The sequence below is a fragment of the Ceratosolen solmsi genome, unplaced genomic scaffold (assembly GCF_000503995.2).
Source record: "Ceratosolen solmsi marchali unplaced genomic scaffold, CerSol_1.0 scaffold29, whole genome shotgun sequence".
NCBI classification, from domain to species: domain Eukaryota; kingdom Metazoa; phylum Arthropoda; class Insecta; order Hymenoptera; family Agaonidae; genus Ceratosolen; species Ceratosolen solmsi.
This window is the reverse complement of record NW_011948417.1, coordinates 9592414-9605548: the sequence shown is the minus strand read 5'-3', so window position 1 is coordinate 9605548 and position 13135 is coordinate 9592414. Positions and strand designations below refer to the sequence as shown.

At 31.5% G+C, this 13135-nt stretch overlaps 1 protein-coding gene across 3 annotated transcripts; it reads left to right on the top strand.

Moving 5' to 3' along the window:
* Window positions 1–5939: 5939 nt before the first annotated feature.
* On the top strand, window positions 5940–12463 carry LOC105359825 (leucine-rich repeat and immunoglobulin-like domain-containing nogo receptor-interacting protein 3). 3 transcript variants are annotated; one of them, XM_011496532.1, is made up of 4 exons: window positions 5940–6266; window positions 8248–10019; window positions 10377–10659; window positions 11318–12463. In XM_011496532.1, the coding sequence occupies exons 2-4, from the start codon at window positions 8257–8259 to the stop codon at window positions 12014–12016; spliced, it is 2745 nt and encodes a 914-aa protein (XP_011494834.1). In that variant the 5' UTR covers window positions 5940–6266; window positions 8248–8256; the 3' UTR covers window positions 12017–12463. The 3 variants fall into 3 exon arrangements, with proteins under 3 accessions (XP_011494834.1, XP_011494833.1, XP_011494836.1); XM_011496531.1 differs by having other exon boundaries at window positions 5940–6307; XM_011496534.1 differs by having other exon boundaries at window positions 6229–6579.
* Window positions 12464–13135: the final 672 nt, after the last annotated feature.

The window sequence follows — 13135 nt, the reverse complement described above, 5'->3', positions numbered from 1 at the left end:
GAAAATTCATAATGAAAAATATGTACAAGTATGCACAAAAAGTTAATTTAATTCAAATAGAATTTGAAAATATTAATATTCACTTCCAAACTGATTACTGCAAGATAGCAATTACGTTACGAAACACTTATTCGTTCATGGCCTCGTGTGAAATTAAACAATAAATAATTTTTTTTTTAATTATTTTTTATTATGAAGCCATGAATTACATTATCATTATTTAACATTTAATATTATAATTAAGTTAATGTTAAAATTCTAAATATATTCAGTAAAAATTAATTTAATAAAGAACAGACTAGTGATTAAATGGCTAAAAGTAATTTAAATATGTTTTCATCTTTACAAAAACTTATTAAATAAGTATGGTACATTTTGCTAAAGTTATATACAGATTTCTTGACGATTTGTTCGAACTATTTATAAGTGATAACGAAATATATTTTATTAGTACAATCATATATTTTGATAGTTGCCTAAAATTAGAAAGTGCTTTTCTAAAATCAAATATTTAACTGCTTATACATTAAAGGAGACCATTAGCAATGGTATAAAAATATATTCATTTGTAAATATCTACAGAATTGAACTTTCTATATAATCTTATGCATACAGCCTTATGAATTCATAACAAATACATATCGTACATCAAATTAGTATAGTTTTGTATTGATTATCAATTTAAAATTGTTTTAGAATATTTATAGTGATAGCACGTGATAATAAGAATGAAATTGTAAAATATTTTTGTTACATTATTACTGAAGCAACAAAGATTGATATATCTAAGATTTTCTAGAATAATGTATATTTACATAATTGCAATACTTTTATAAACAGCCACCTTAGTTTTTCTTTAATATGCCATGCATTAATATGTTCATATAAGCAACAATTGATTAATCGTATAATACACAAAAATAAATATAAAGGAAATCAAGAATTTATATAAGGAGAAATAATAAACTATTTATTAATATTTAATATAATACTTGGAAATAATATATATCAATACCCAAATTAAATTCTGGAATGTGTTAACTAAGGCGGCATTATTTTGAATAAATACCGAATAAATGTATTATTTATGTATTGTTGGCTGAATACTGCAGATAGAATGAAATAAAGTAGAGATAGTTTGAAATTTTTGTAATCATTCATGATTACATTATATTAAATTACATGAAATATACTGAAAAGATAACATGCTTTATCTCGACAGCAATTATTCAATACAAATATTTATTAATATACTAACATTAACATAAAAAAAAAATTCAAGCTCCTTCCAAATTTTATTGACATCTGATATGTTAAGAAAATCGACCGATTAATTTTGCTCCAAGGTTCGACATTGTTTCCCTTTGATTGATTTCTTTATTGAAATTTTTTTAATGGAGTCAATTGAAATTGATTTTTATTGAAATTTTTAAATTGAATTTGTGTATTTCCCATAATGGTTTAAGAATGTACTTTCACAATATGCAATTAAATTAACATTCAGTTATTAAAAGTTAAAAATATTTTTATAAAGATGCCATTATAAAATATAGTTATATATATTATATTTATATATAAATAGAATCCTGATATACAATATAAATAAAAAATGAAATATTTTTAAATTCTACAATATTTATACACTTTCGTTAAATCTCTTAACATTCTTTTAACAAGAATAAAATATAAATAAATGTTCCAATTCATCAGCAGTTTGAATTGTGCCTACTAATATCTTATGTTGATATTTAAGTTTTCTTTTTAAACATTTTAAAAAAATAATAAATTAAAAACTTTAAATAAATTTATTGAAAAACAATAAAATTACTGTAAAAAATTACGCATAAATTAAATGACGAGAAAATTTTTTTTATTTTTCTTAAAATATTTATATCATTTATACTTATATTGATGTTGGTGAATATTACAAGGGATATTTTAAATGGGAAGTTCTAGCACAAACTATTGATACATGATTCTCAAAAATATTATAAATAATTTGATAACTTATAATATACTTACAAAAAATTATATTGTATTAAACTTCAGAGTAATTTATATGTTTACTTTTTCAAAAACTATAAACAATTTAATTAAACGTATTAATCCTATTTAATTGATTTATACATTCATTTCCTCTTATTCTAGCCTTATATAAAAGATTCTTAAATGAATATGCTTAATTTATATAAAAAATTTTATCTATTCAAATAAAACGTAAATACCATAATCAAACACTTTATGTCAATACTAATTAAACTATTAATAAATAAAACTAAATAATTTAGAACATCATATAAATTTAATCGCATAATACTTTTATATGCACTAAGTTTTAAACGAATTCATAAGTTTATAACACCATTCAAAGTAGCTTGTAACTGAAATTACAGATAAAAACATATTATAAAATTTTGTTTTGACCGTCAAATTTTGAATACCTAATTTTGGTATACTAATTTAGCACTATAATGAATTTTAAAAATGTATGTAATATATAGCTTACACATTGTGGAGTGCATCACATCAGCGTATAAACATAAAAAGACTTTAAAAAAAGAAATACTAAAAAAAAAATTTGTCTTTGTTATATTTGCATATATTTTATCGAAGCTAGAAGCTGTGTATTAATATTCATAAACGTGAGCTTCTTTGGTCTTATTTTATTATTTTGTTAAATCACTTTTTATTTGTTTATTTGTCTATTATAAGGCAGGCTCAAATGAATAAATCTGATTTTTGCATTAGTGAAATGTTTATATACGATAACTACCGTTGAAATTAACTAACAGTGGCTTATTAATGATAATACCAATATTTGTGATTACTTTAATATTTTACTTATTTTTGTCAAATTTTAATTAATATTACTTAATTAATATTACAGAAGATTAATAATACATTAATAAATATCAAGATGCAGCAAATAAAAGAAAGAAAATTTTATTAATTATTTTTTAAGATATTTTATAATGCATATTATTTTACTTTTTATTTTAAAAACATTGATAAATATTTTCAAAAAAAGATAATTTTTTTATTAATTCCAACATGCACGTAATATTATATAAAAACAATATGTTTATAGTGCAAAAAATTTCATAAATTTATTAACTAATATTTTAAACTAAAAATCCAAAAACTACTGTATGTAAAATAAGCCATACGTCGATATATTTAAAATAGATCCAAATGTTAAGAATTACATGTGCATTTATAAAATAAATATATGAACCAAATACTACCCATAATAAATCTCGTCTAAATTTCAAAATGTAATACTTTAATGACGAAAATTGATTTATACGTAATGAATAGGAAATCGAGGTTATTGATTTATTTCATATGATTTAATTAAAGTACTTTAAACTTCACATATTCACGTGTAATGAAATATAATGAAATCAATTCTTTAATTATAAGATTTGAAAAAATGTCTATTAATTTTATTATCAATGTCTTAAAAAGTATAAAAATTGAGTGAATCAAAGCCGTAGAATATGTTATTTTATAAAAGCAATTATGCGAAAAACTTGAAAATACCTGTTATTTAAAATACAATATATGACATTAATATTTGTTTGATTAGCAAAAATAAATCATACCACTAAATACTGAACACTAATACACGCGTGTCGTTAATAAAAAAAAGGTTGACGAGGATGTTATCAATCGTATGAGAAATTTATAACGCATCCCGGCAAAATTAGTGCTACTACCATGGCGCTTATCTATTATCTATTGTCCATACACGTGGACAACACAGGACAGTGACGCTACGCGCACGCCACCTACTGGAGGTCAACTTCCGAGCTGTCGCGACGTTGCCACGTTGAGAACATGGTTCTACTCACAAATATGAATCGATGAACTGCTATGGAGGGGGTAGAGGCGAAGTACGAGGACTGCCGCTGACGTATTAAATGACAAAGGGTGTAAGCAAGGAGGGAAAAATAACATACGCAAATACGACGCTCAATTTGGATAAAAGTAAACACCGGATATTGGTGGGGGTAAGGCGTTTGTTTTGAGGCTGATTAAATCCTTCCCAACCCATTTCATCTCGTATTTTACAAAAAATATCTAAAAACAAATTGCAGTATTTGAACAATAATAAATATTCGAGATCATTATTCTATCTTAATAAATATAAAAACTATTATATTTTAAATTACGAGTGCCATCGTACTTGCCCTATCAAAGTATTAGGCCATAAAATTAAGAAAAAACTCAAAATAATTTAGAACTTACAATATTAGCTTAACATACCATATATTTTTTAGAAGGTACTTTAAAAACAACTGAACGCTTAAAAAAGTATGTTCTTTCGTTAATTTTCTTATTAAATATCTGTACAATATTAAACAATATTTCTAACTATACTACAATTACTTTTATTGCAATTAATATTGACGAACATTCAACATGTAATTGAATTATTAATACACGACTGTTTTTAAATATATTGTATTATTATAAGGGATAACAATCTTTTTCCAATTCATTTTTTTTTTTTATAATTATTATCATCTAATGCAATTATTGCACTTTTGTATTACAAATAAATAAAGTTAAAATTATAGACCAACAAATTGATTGTAAAAATATTAGCATTAAAATGGAAACAAGTGATCAATTATAGAATTATCTATAATAGATTTTATCAATTATGAAATCAAATACTTAGATAAAAAAACTTTAAGTTGGTTTTAGAAAATTAAAGGAATGCATTATTTTTAAATTTATTGCAGAATATTTTAACATTCAAAACTTGAAAAAATTAAATATAAATGCAATATTTAATCATTATGTTAATTTATTAAAGTCGGTTTTTATGAAATTCTAGAAAACCATATAGTTAACAATACAATTATACTCTATCTCTTATCATTATTTATATAAATTAATTAATTTATGAGCATACTAAATTCTGAAAGAAAGCTATTTTTAAATAGAATCAAAACGAAGTTTCATTATTAAATTTAATAATTTTGCAATCTATAATTTCTAAAATTCATATAAAGGAAAATTATTAATAAATTCCATTTGATAATATAAGACTTTCCTAATTAACATTATAAAACTTATTAAGCATATTTGTATTATTATAAATTGTATTGACATAAACTATATTAAGAGTATTTTTTAATTAAATCTAAGTAAGAATTATAAGTAATAAAGGTATGAGGTATCTTTATTTAAAAAATGATAAAATAATTCAGGTACAAATAGATTATGCATCGAATGAAGAATGTATGGAACGAAGTATGAACGAAATTATTATTATGAAATGAATAATGAATTTTCTTCGTAGTGAATGTATTAAACGTAAAATTGCTAAATTATGAAGCAGAACATGGCTGAACTGTTAAGAATCCTTTATGGATGAAAGAAAGCAAATTCTATTGAAAATGCTTCGTCTACCATTTCAAATTTCGTTTATTTCGCTAGAAAAATTACAAACTTGATACATCGATAGAATTTTTGTCTTCTCGTAATTACAAAAGCACCTGAATCTCAAGAATAACTATGTTTAAAAGATATTAGAAATTTAGATAATCTCGTTAAAAAAATATAAAAAAAAACAGTCCAAAGAATGACAATGCGATTCGCGTATAAGCACTCGGGTCGAATGAGTAGTTCTCGAATCTTTAGCGAAAGTAAAAAGCACAGCCAGTTCACCACGCGATTTCCAGAGCTGCGCAAGGAAGGGAGCTAACCGTAGTTGTGCCGATGGGGGGAAGTTAGCGGACCAACCGGGTCGCTTCGCTCCTGCAGCCGCGCGCTCTAGTCTCTTTCTCTCTCTCTCGAAGCAGTAGCAACACAGCAGCAGCGGTCACCAGTCGTCAGTTCTCGCATCGTACGCGCGTTAGTCGGAGGCTTTGCAATTGTCACAGCACACTTTACGCTCGTCTTACTAATTATATATACGCACGCACGCACGTACACAAAGAAATTAGCGGTGACAGCGAACAGTACTGCAGGCTCATGGCGAGATGAGGAAGTAATGCTGCTCATGTCCGTCAGTTATTCCGCGAAAGCGGTGTCGGCAACTCCCCAACTTCGATCTCTTCGTCGCGCTCGACTATAGTAATGGCGGCGACGATTAATAGCCGAGCGGAAGCGGCGGTAGCAACAACAGCTAATACCTACAAAAGCTGTCGTTGTGTCGTGACACAATCACGACCACTATTACGCACCAGTGCCGGCGACTGACCTGCCAATGTTCACCGGGCAACGTTCGCGTATTCTCGAGCCCGAATTAGGTACGTGTCACATCGTCAGTGGCAGCGACTCCATTTTCAAGGCAACGTATAGCTCAGCAATTCATGCATGCCTTGCGAGAATGATTATACCGAGCGACAGTGTTCTACCCTTAAAACCTAGCCCCTTCGACAAAAATGTTGTGGCTTATTACCTACTATTATCAAGGAAAGCAGCACCTGGTGTATAACGTGGGATTTATGGCCATATTTTCGCTTAAAGCGATTATACTATCCGAATGATGACTAAATTGTGATTTACTCAAGCGACACAGAATACATTGGGACACGTAGACATTGAAAATACAGAACAATAGTAATAAAATGAATTCACTTTTGCGCAATCTAGTTAATAGATAAGTTAGCCAATGATTTACCTTCCTACTCGTTCTCATTCATTGCCGAGTTTTAATGCGATATCTATACTTCTATAATTGCTACATCAGAAAACATCGTGTTTATTAATAAAATATTTAACAAACTACGCGATTGCTTCCTATAAATGAGCAGAGAGAATGAAATGCTGAGACGAAAGAAAAAAATCGCGAGTCGGGAATGTTTCCTTTGTTCTTAAAGCAGATGCGACAAGTGCTTGTACATTCACTTCTGTCATTTTATGAGGTGTGCGTTTGAAAATGCACACAATCCTTGATTACTTTGTAATTTTCCATTCATCAACAATGGTTTATATTTACTGTTTAATACATAATGCACAGGAGTTTTTATGTTTTTTCTTTTTAAATTTGCTGCTTATAATTTTTTGAAAAACCTATACGAAGACTTGTTTATTCCCTAATATTATATATTTCAATAATATTATTAATGCTAACTTTCATTTAATTGTAAACTTTTATATATCATTTGATTAACATATTTTAATTATTATCAATGAATTTGTATTAATCCTTTTTTTTTTTTTTTTTTTTTTAATATATATATTAACTAATAGAAACTTTGTCTTACTCTAATTAATTCTTATACAATGAAATATGATGATATTCACATACAAAAACATGTAAGTTAAAATATACCACTTGTAAGAAAAATATAATATTATGTCCACTGCAATTAATTTAATGCTTTTAAAAATTATTGGATAGACGTGCTCTTGAGACATTAATATATAACTTTCTTTATCAGTTTGAAAATTCGTTATGAAAAACATACAACTTTAGTGATAATTGCATGTGTGATATCGTCAAATATATTTCGCAAAGAATTGATCACAATTTTGTTTATTGAAGTAGCAATGTTTAACTTAAAATATTGAATATTTCATATTATAACATTTTTATGGAGTCGAAATTGCTTGCACATCTTAAATTTAAATAAATTTTCTGGTGGCAATTAGAAACATGCAGGCGTATTTTTAATTTGGTTTGTCTTCAATAATACGTTCGTAATTGAACAATTTTGTTAATTGAGATTCGTTCTTAGTGTTGAATAATTAATTATTTTCAATTAGGGTGTCGATTATTCGTATAACGCTATTCCATTTGGGTATGGATTTCAGGTTTGATTTTCTAAGTTTTAGAACAATTTACTAAAGTGTGTTGGAAATTTTATGCAATAAATATCATGGCACTATAATGAGCTTATTGCAATAGTTACAGTTACGTAGCATATTTTAACAAATTTATAACCTCAAATTTCTCGTACTCTTTAAGGCGTAATATTTAATATTTAAATAAAACTATATTAATTTCATCTAATTATTTATAGTTACAATTATGTCATAATAAGTAAACGAATGTTTTATGATTTTCTAAAGGATGCGTGATTATTTTGTTGAATAAGAGGAAATAATATATTTAAATAATCATTATTATCTTTCAAGACAAACTAATTATTGCACGCTTAATTTGCAGAAATAATAAATTTAAAAAATATTGCCAACGGGACAAGCTCTTTGTTAATAATTTTATTTGATTAAAAAAACAAATCCATTCTAATCCCCACAATTGCTTCTCTTTCCTTAACGCAGGTTTTAGGAATGAGGGTGGCTCGGTGGCCTGCTGCCCTCCATTTATATTTGGTCATCTTAGTGGCCGTCGTCGACCGGTCGTGCGTCGGTGGTTCCGCGACATGTCCACGGAACTGCAACTGCGACGATGGGACTACGCGTCTTCATTGCCAAGGTCGCGATTACTCCGGCCTCGAACTCCAATCGGAGCTCTTGGAACTCGCTTTGCACGATGTCCCTGTGGCGGAGCTGTCAGGGGCAGTTCTCGGGATCTGCACCCGCCTGCGTCACCTCACCTGGACGGCCAGTGGCATCGAGCGTCTTCGACCACGCAGTTTCTTAGCGAACTCTCAGCTGGAGAGTCTCAATTTAGGTGACAACCGGATCAGCAAACTCCCCGCAGAGGCATTCATCGGCCTCACCGAACTCCGATTGCTAAATCTTTCCGGTAACGCCCTCACTAGCCTGCCTCGTGACCTACTCCAAAGTCTGGAGGCTCTTGAAATGCTCTTTCTAACTGACAACAGTATCAGTGTACTACATTTCCAAGCATTCGAAGCAGCACGACGACTCATGCGCCTCGACCTCACCGGCAACTTACTCGTTTCTCTACCGGATCACAGTTTCCGGCCAAATCGGGCCCTACGTGAACTTACCCTCGCGTCCAATCGCCTTACCAAAATCCCTTCACAACTCTTTTCAGGCTTGACCGGACTACGCGTTCTCGAGCTCACTGATAACGAGATCGATATACTTCCTCGAGGTCTTTTTGCTGAGCTCTCAAAGCTTGAACGTCTCGATCTTGGCGGTAATCCTCTAAGTCGTGATGGGCGGCCTAGTACTACCGCCCTCGCTGGTTTATCCAGCCTTCAGTGGCTAAGTCTTAGCGGCTCAAGGATCGACAGTCTGCCTCCGGGACTTTGGACGTCCACACCAGGGCTTAAGGTTCTCCGGCTAGCGGGCACGCGCCTCGAAAGTCTCGAAGATGGTGATTTCGCCCATCTGCGCGAGCTTCAGAGTCTCGAACTTGGAAACGGACTACTACGTGAGATTGGACCTCGAGTGTTCGAAGACACCCCAGCCCTTCGCCAATTGAGCTTACGCGATAACGATCTGACTTTCCTACCAGCGAGCTTGGCACGGCTCAAACATCTTGATCAATTACAACTACAGGGTAATCCTTGGGCTTGCGACTGCCGCATGTTTTGGTTCGTACGCTGGACTGAAAAGCAACTGCATCGTGCGGCTTTTGACAGTGGTTTGCGCTGTGGGCACGAGGCAGCGTCCGTCGATACTATTCAGGCACTAAGGTACTTGAACTGTACACCCCCAAGTGTCAGTCGAGTTTCGCCAATGGAAAAGTGGCGAATACGAAGCGAAGCGCTTCTTGATTGTGAATTCATGGGCAATCCTCTACCATCCGTTACTTGGCTTACCCCGGGTCAGCGCGTCTTTCATTGGAATCCCGATCCCTCGTTCCCAGATGCGTTCGCACGCCACGCCCGGACGCACGAGCTCGGAGATTGGAAAATCCACGAGCCTAACGATGATCGGATTAAACTCCTTGAGAATGGTTCGCTCTACATTAGTCAGTTGCACCGCGAAGATGTAGGTGTGTACGAGTGTTTCGCTGTAAATCCAATTGCCAACATGACAGCTTATGTAACATTGCGCATGGATCCTGTCACCTATCGCACCATTAAACTCGTTAGCATCGCTGTGGGCGCGGCTAGTGCGGCTGGCTTTCTTCTGCTCACCCTTTTCGTACAGCTAATGCGCTATCTATTCGTCAGGTAAGTTAATATATTGTTTTACGATGGTAGCATAAGACGAATCATCTTTTTATATAACGCTTTGTACTCTTAATTTTATGTTTTTTGTTTTTCATAAATGATTTTACTTTTTTTTTATCGTTAATACTTTATATTTATATTTTATGTTAGTCGATTACATTATGACAATACTTTCTACTTTTATCCGTATGTGCGACCAATCCTACTTCTATTGCTATCTTTTATTTAAGTATTTTTTAATTGTCTATTTAGTGCATAAAGTAACTTTTATTTTATTGATTCGTGATCCAATGCATCACACTAACAGTCATAATTTTATTATTCAAAAAAAGCAAATCCATTTATTAAAAATCCTAGGTGTGGTTGTCAAAAGTGGTGTCTCTGCTGCCGACATGTGGGTGTCACACCACGTGCTAAACAGATATATCAAATGCTGGACAACATTGAAAATTACAAAAGTCAGCAGCTCGAGCGACTTCGTGAAAATTACACACAGCAAGTGCATCGCATTAAATATAATTGTGCCCAACAAGTTGAATGGATAAGGGACAGTTATGAGGGACAAATGCGCCATATAAGGGACATCCGGGATTATGGGACTAGTCACCTTACTACTTTGCGTGATCAGTATTATGATCAGGTACATAATTTTACGATTCAAGTTAAATAAAAAACAGTGGAGTTTAACCATCTTATAGAATATTTCTTTAAAAAAGTTTAAAAAAAAATTAAAAAAAAAAATAATAAAAAACTTTCTATTTAAATAATTATGCACGATATTTATTTATTTATAGCTTATGTAACTTTGTAGTGCGTAAACTTATATTTTACTGCTTTCAAGTTAAAAATACATCACCGTTTGATTTTGGTATTAAATAATTGAAAATCATAATTAAATTTTTTTTAAAATAATAACCTTAATACACGAATGTTCTTATATATCATACATAAGTGAAATGGAATTTGTTACTAAATACATCGCTTGTTTTTTAAAAAAAATAAAATCCTGTTTTCATTATTAAAAAATATACCTTTACACAGTTAAAAACTGATCATATTAATTTATATATTTTACCATTTTAATCGTAAACAATTTGTAAAATTTATAAAATCATGTATTTCAATGTAAGCTGTTTATTAAAAATTTTAATTTTAATATTTTCATAAAAAAGTTTACTCTAGCAACACGATTTCTACGGATTACATTAATTATTGAATGAGCTAATAATGCAGGACTGAAAAACTCTTATTAACTAACGAGTTTTTCTTCATTTAACGGACCCACTTGTTCTGTGCAGGTGAAACGCGTAAGAGACTATTCGACGAGTCAGCTGAATTGGGTGCGCGAAAATTACGTCTTCCAGCGCAATAAAATTCGCAAATTTAGCGCCCATCAGGTTCTCCGACTCCGCGAGTCCTATAAGTATCAGCAGCAGACTCTCAATAAAGTTCTTGAGAATTTACCTAGTTTATATCTCGACAATTGCCGGAGTGGTTCTTGCGGGCGCTCGGATTCGGCCGTTTTCGACCCCAAGGACCTCGTGGACGGTACGAGTACCAACAACGTGGATACCTATTTCAAAGCCAAAATCGATGACATGGTAGCAGCTTACACTTCCAGTCTTGATGATATTAACAGTGAGTACTACACACCGACCGAACTCTCTTCAAACAGTCCACGAGCAACTGGTGCTCCAAATGCATTTATGCATCTCGAAGGCGTCCAAGTGATTAATTATATCGACGACAGACCACCGCCACCGCGTCCGCTTATTACCATGGTGAGACCAGGCTGCTTGCAGATGGGCCCGGCCTTCTTACAAAAGATCGATGAATTCGGTAGCTCGTCAACGGTGGCAAGTACCTCCGATCAACCAGTTTTTCGAGGTGTGAGCGCAGAGACCTTAGCAGGTGATACACGAGGTACCCCGGAAATTCTAGGTTTATTGGTTCCTAGTGCAAGTCTACCTGAGCTACCACGTGAGACCAGTCTCTAAAGGAGTAAAGCATTTCACGAAAATTGCTTAAATAGTTTGGTTTTTCTATTTTCAAATGTGTTTAACTCGTTTTTTATATGATTAGTACCAAGCGTGGCTTGAAAGTGTGCAACAAGAACAGATTTCAAGGATATCATGTACCTGAGATAAAGTGTATAAAAAAAAGCAAAATTATCGAATATATTGTGTGGCAATGGTAAGGATGAACATCATTACAGTGATACGGTATTTTTTTATGCTATGCTTTGGTTTTTTTTCAATGGTAATTGGGATTGTGCAACACGAACATTTAATTTTGCAATTTTTCTTATTGAATTGAGTTATTTTCGTTGGCGAATTAGCGCATCAATGAGAGAATAATGAAACCTACATTAGGTGTCAATTTTAATCGATTTCTACTAAAGCAGATGTGGAATGTTAATGTTATATTATATGTCGGGTCTTATAATTATCAATAATTAGCCGATAAATAGCATTGAATAATTAGAAATAAAGTATAACGAAGTAAAACGATGAGACAACACGCGGAGTTGTATATTATTATAGAAGACTGAATCAAGACACCGCGAACTTACGTAGAATACATTGTAAGACGCAATGTGCGTGTGTATGCGTGTGCGCTGTCTAATAGTATTTGTTAGATTTTTGAGTAACTGAAACGAGGACGCGATAAATAATCAATGGGCTGTCGTATCTTATGCTTGTTGTATTTGCAATCACTGCTCTGCTACATACAAACAGATTAAAAATAAAAGCAATGTTTTATAGTGAGTGCAAAGAACTGTACCATGAATATTTAGTTATTATCGAGTTAGGATGTAAAGAAAGGTACGTTGGAGAAGAGAAAATGATGCGAATGTATTGATATATTGATATCTTTGGAAAGTGCATGAAGAATGAAAGAATTTCAAATTTCCAACTTATTTTTATCGAATTAAATACAAGGAAACGTCAAATGCATAAATTTTTATCAAAATTTAATCCCAGCTAATGCTTTTACCATCCAAATTATGTCATATTAAAGCTGTTCACTTCTTAGCACATAAAACAGATTCTTAATTTCGGACGAAAATAAATAAGTTTATAATTGAAATATAAAGATAATATGGATATGATAAA

Excerpts from the sequence above, each read along its gene's own strand:
- LOC105359825 (XM_011496531.1), top strand. The coding sequence starts at position 6,224 with ATGTTCACCGGGCAACGTTCGCGTATTCTCGAGCCCGAATTAGGTACG. Across the intron at positions 6,308-8,247 it reads GCAGCGACTCCATTTTCAAG|GTTTTAGGAATGAGGGTGGC; the intron begins GCAACGTATAGC and ends TCCTTAACGCAG. Across the intron at positions 10,020-10,376 it reads ATGCGCTATCTATTCGTCAG|GTGTGGTTGTCAAAAGTGGT; the intron begins GTAAGTTAATAT and ends TAAAAATCCTAG.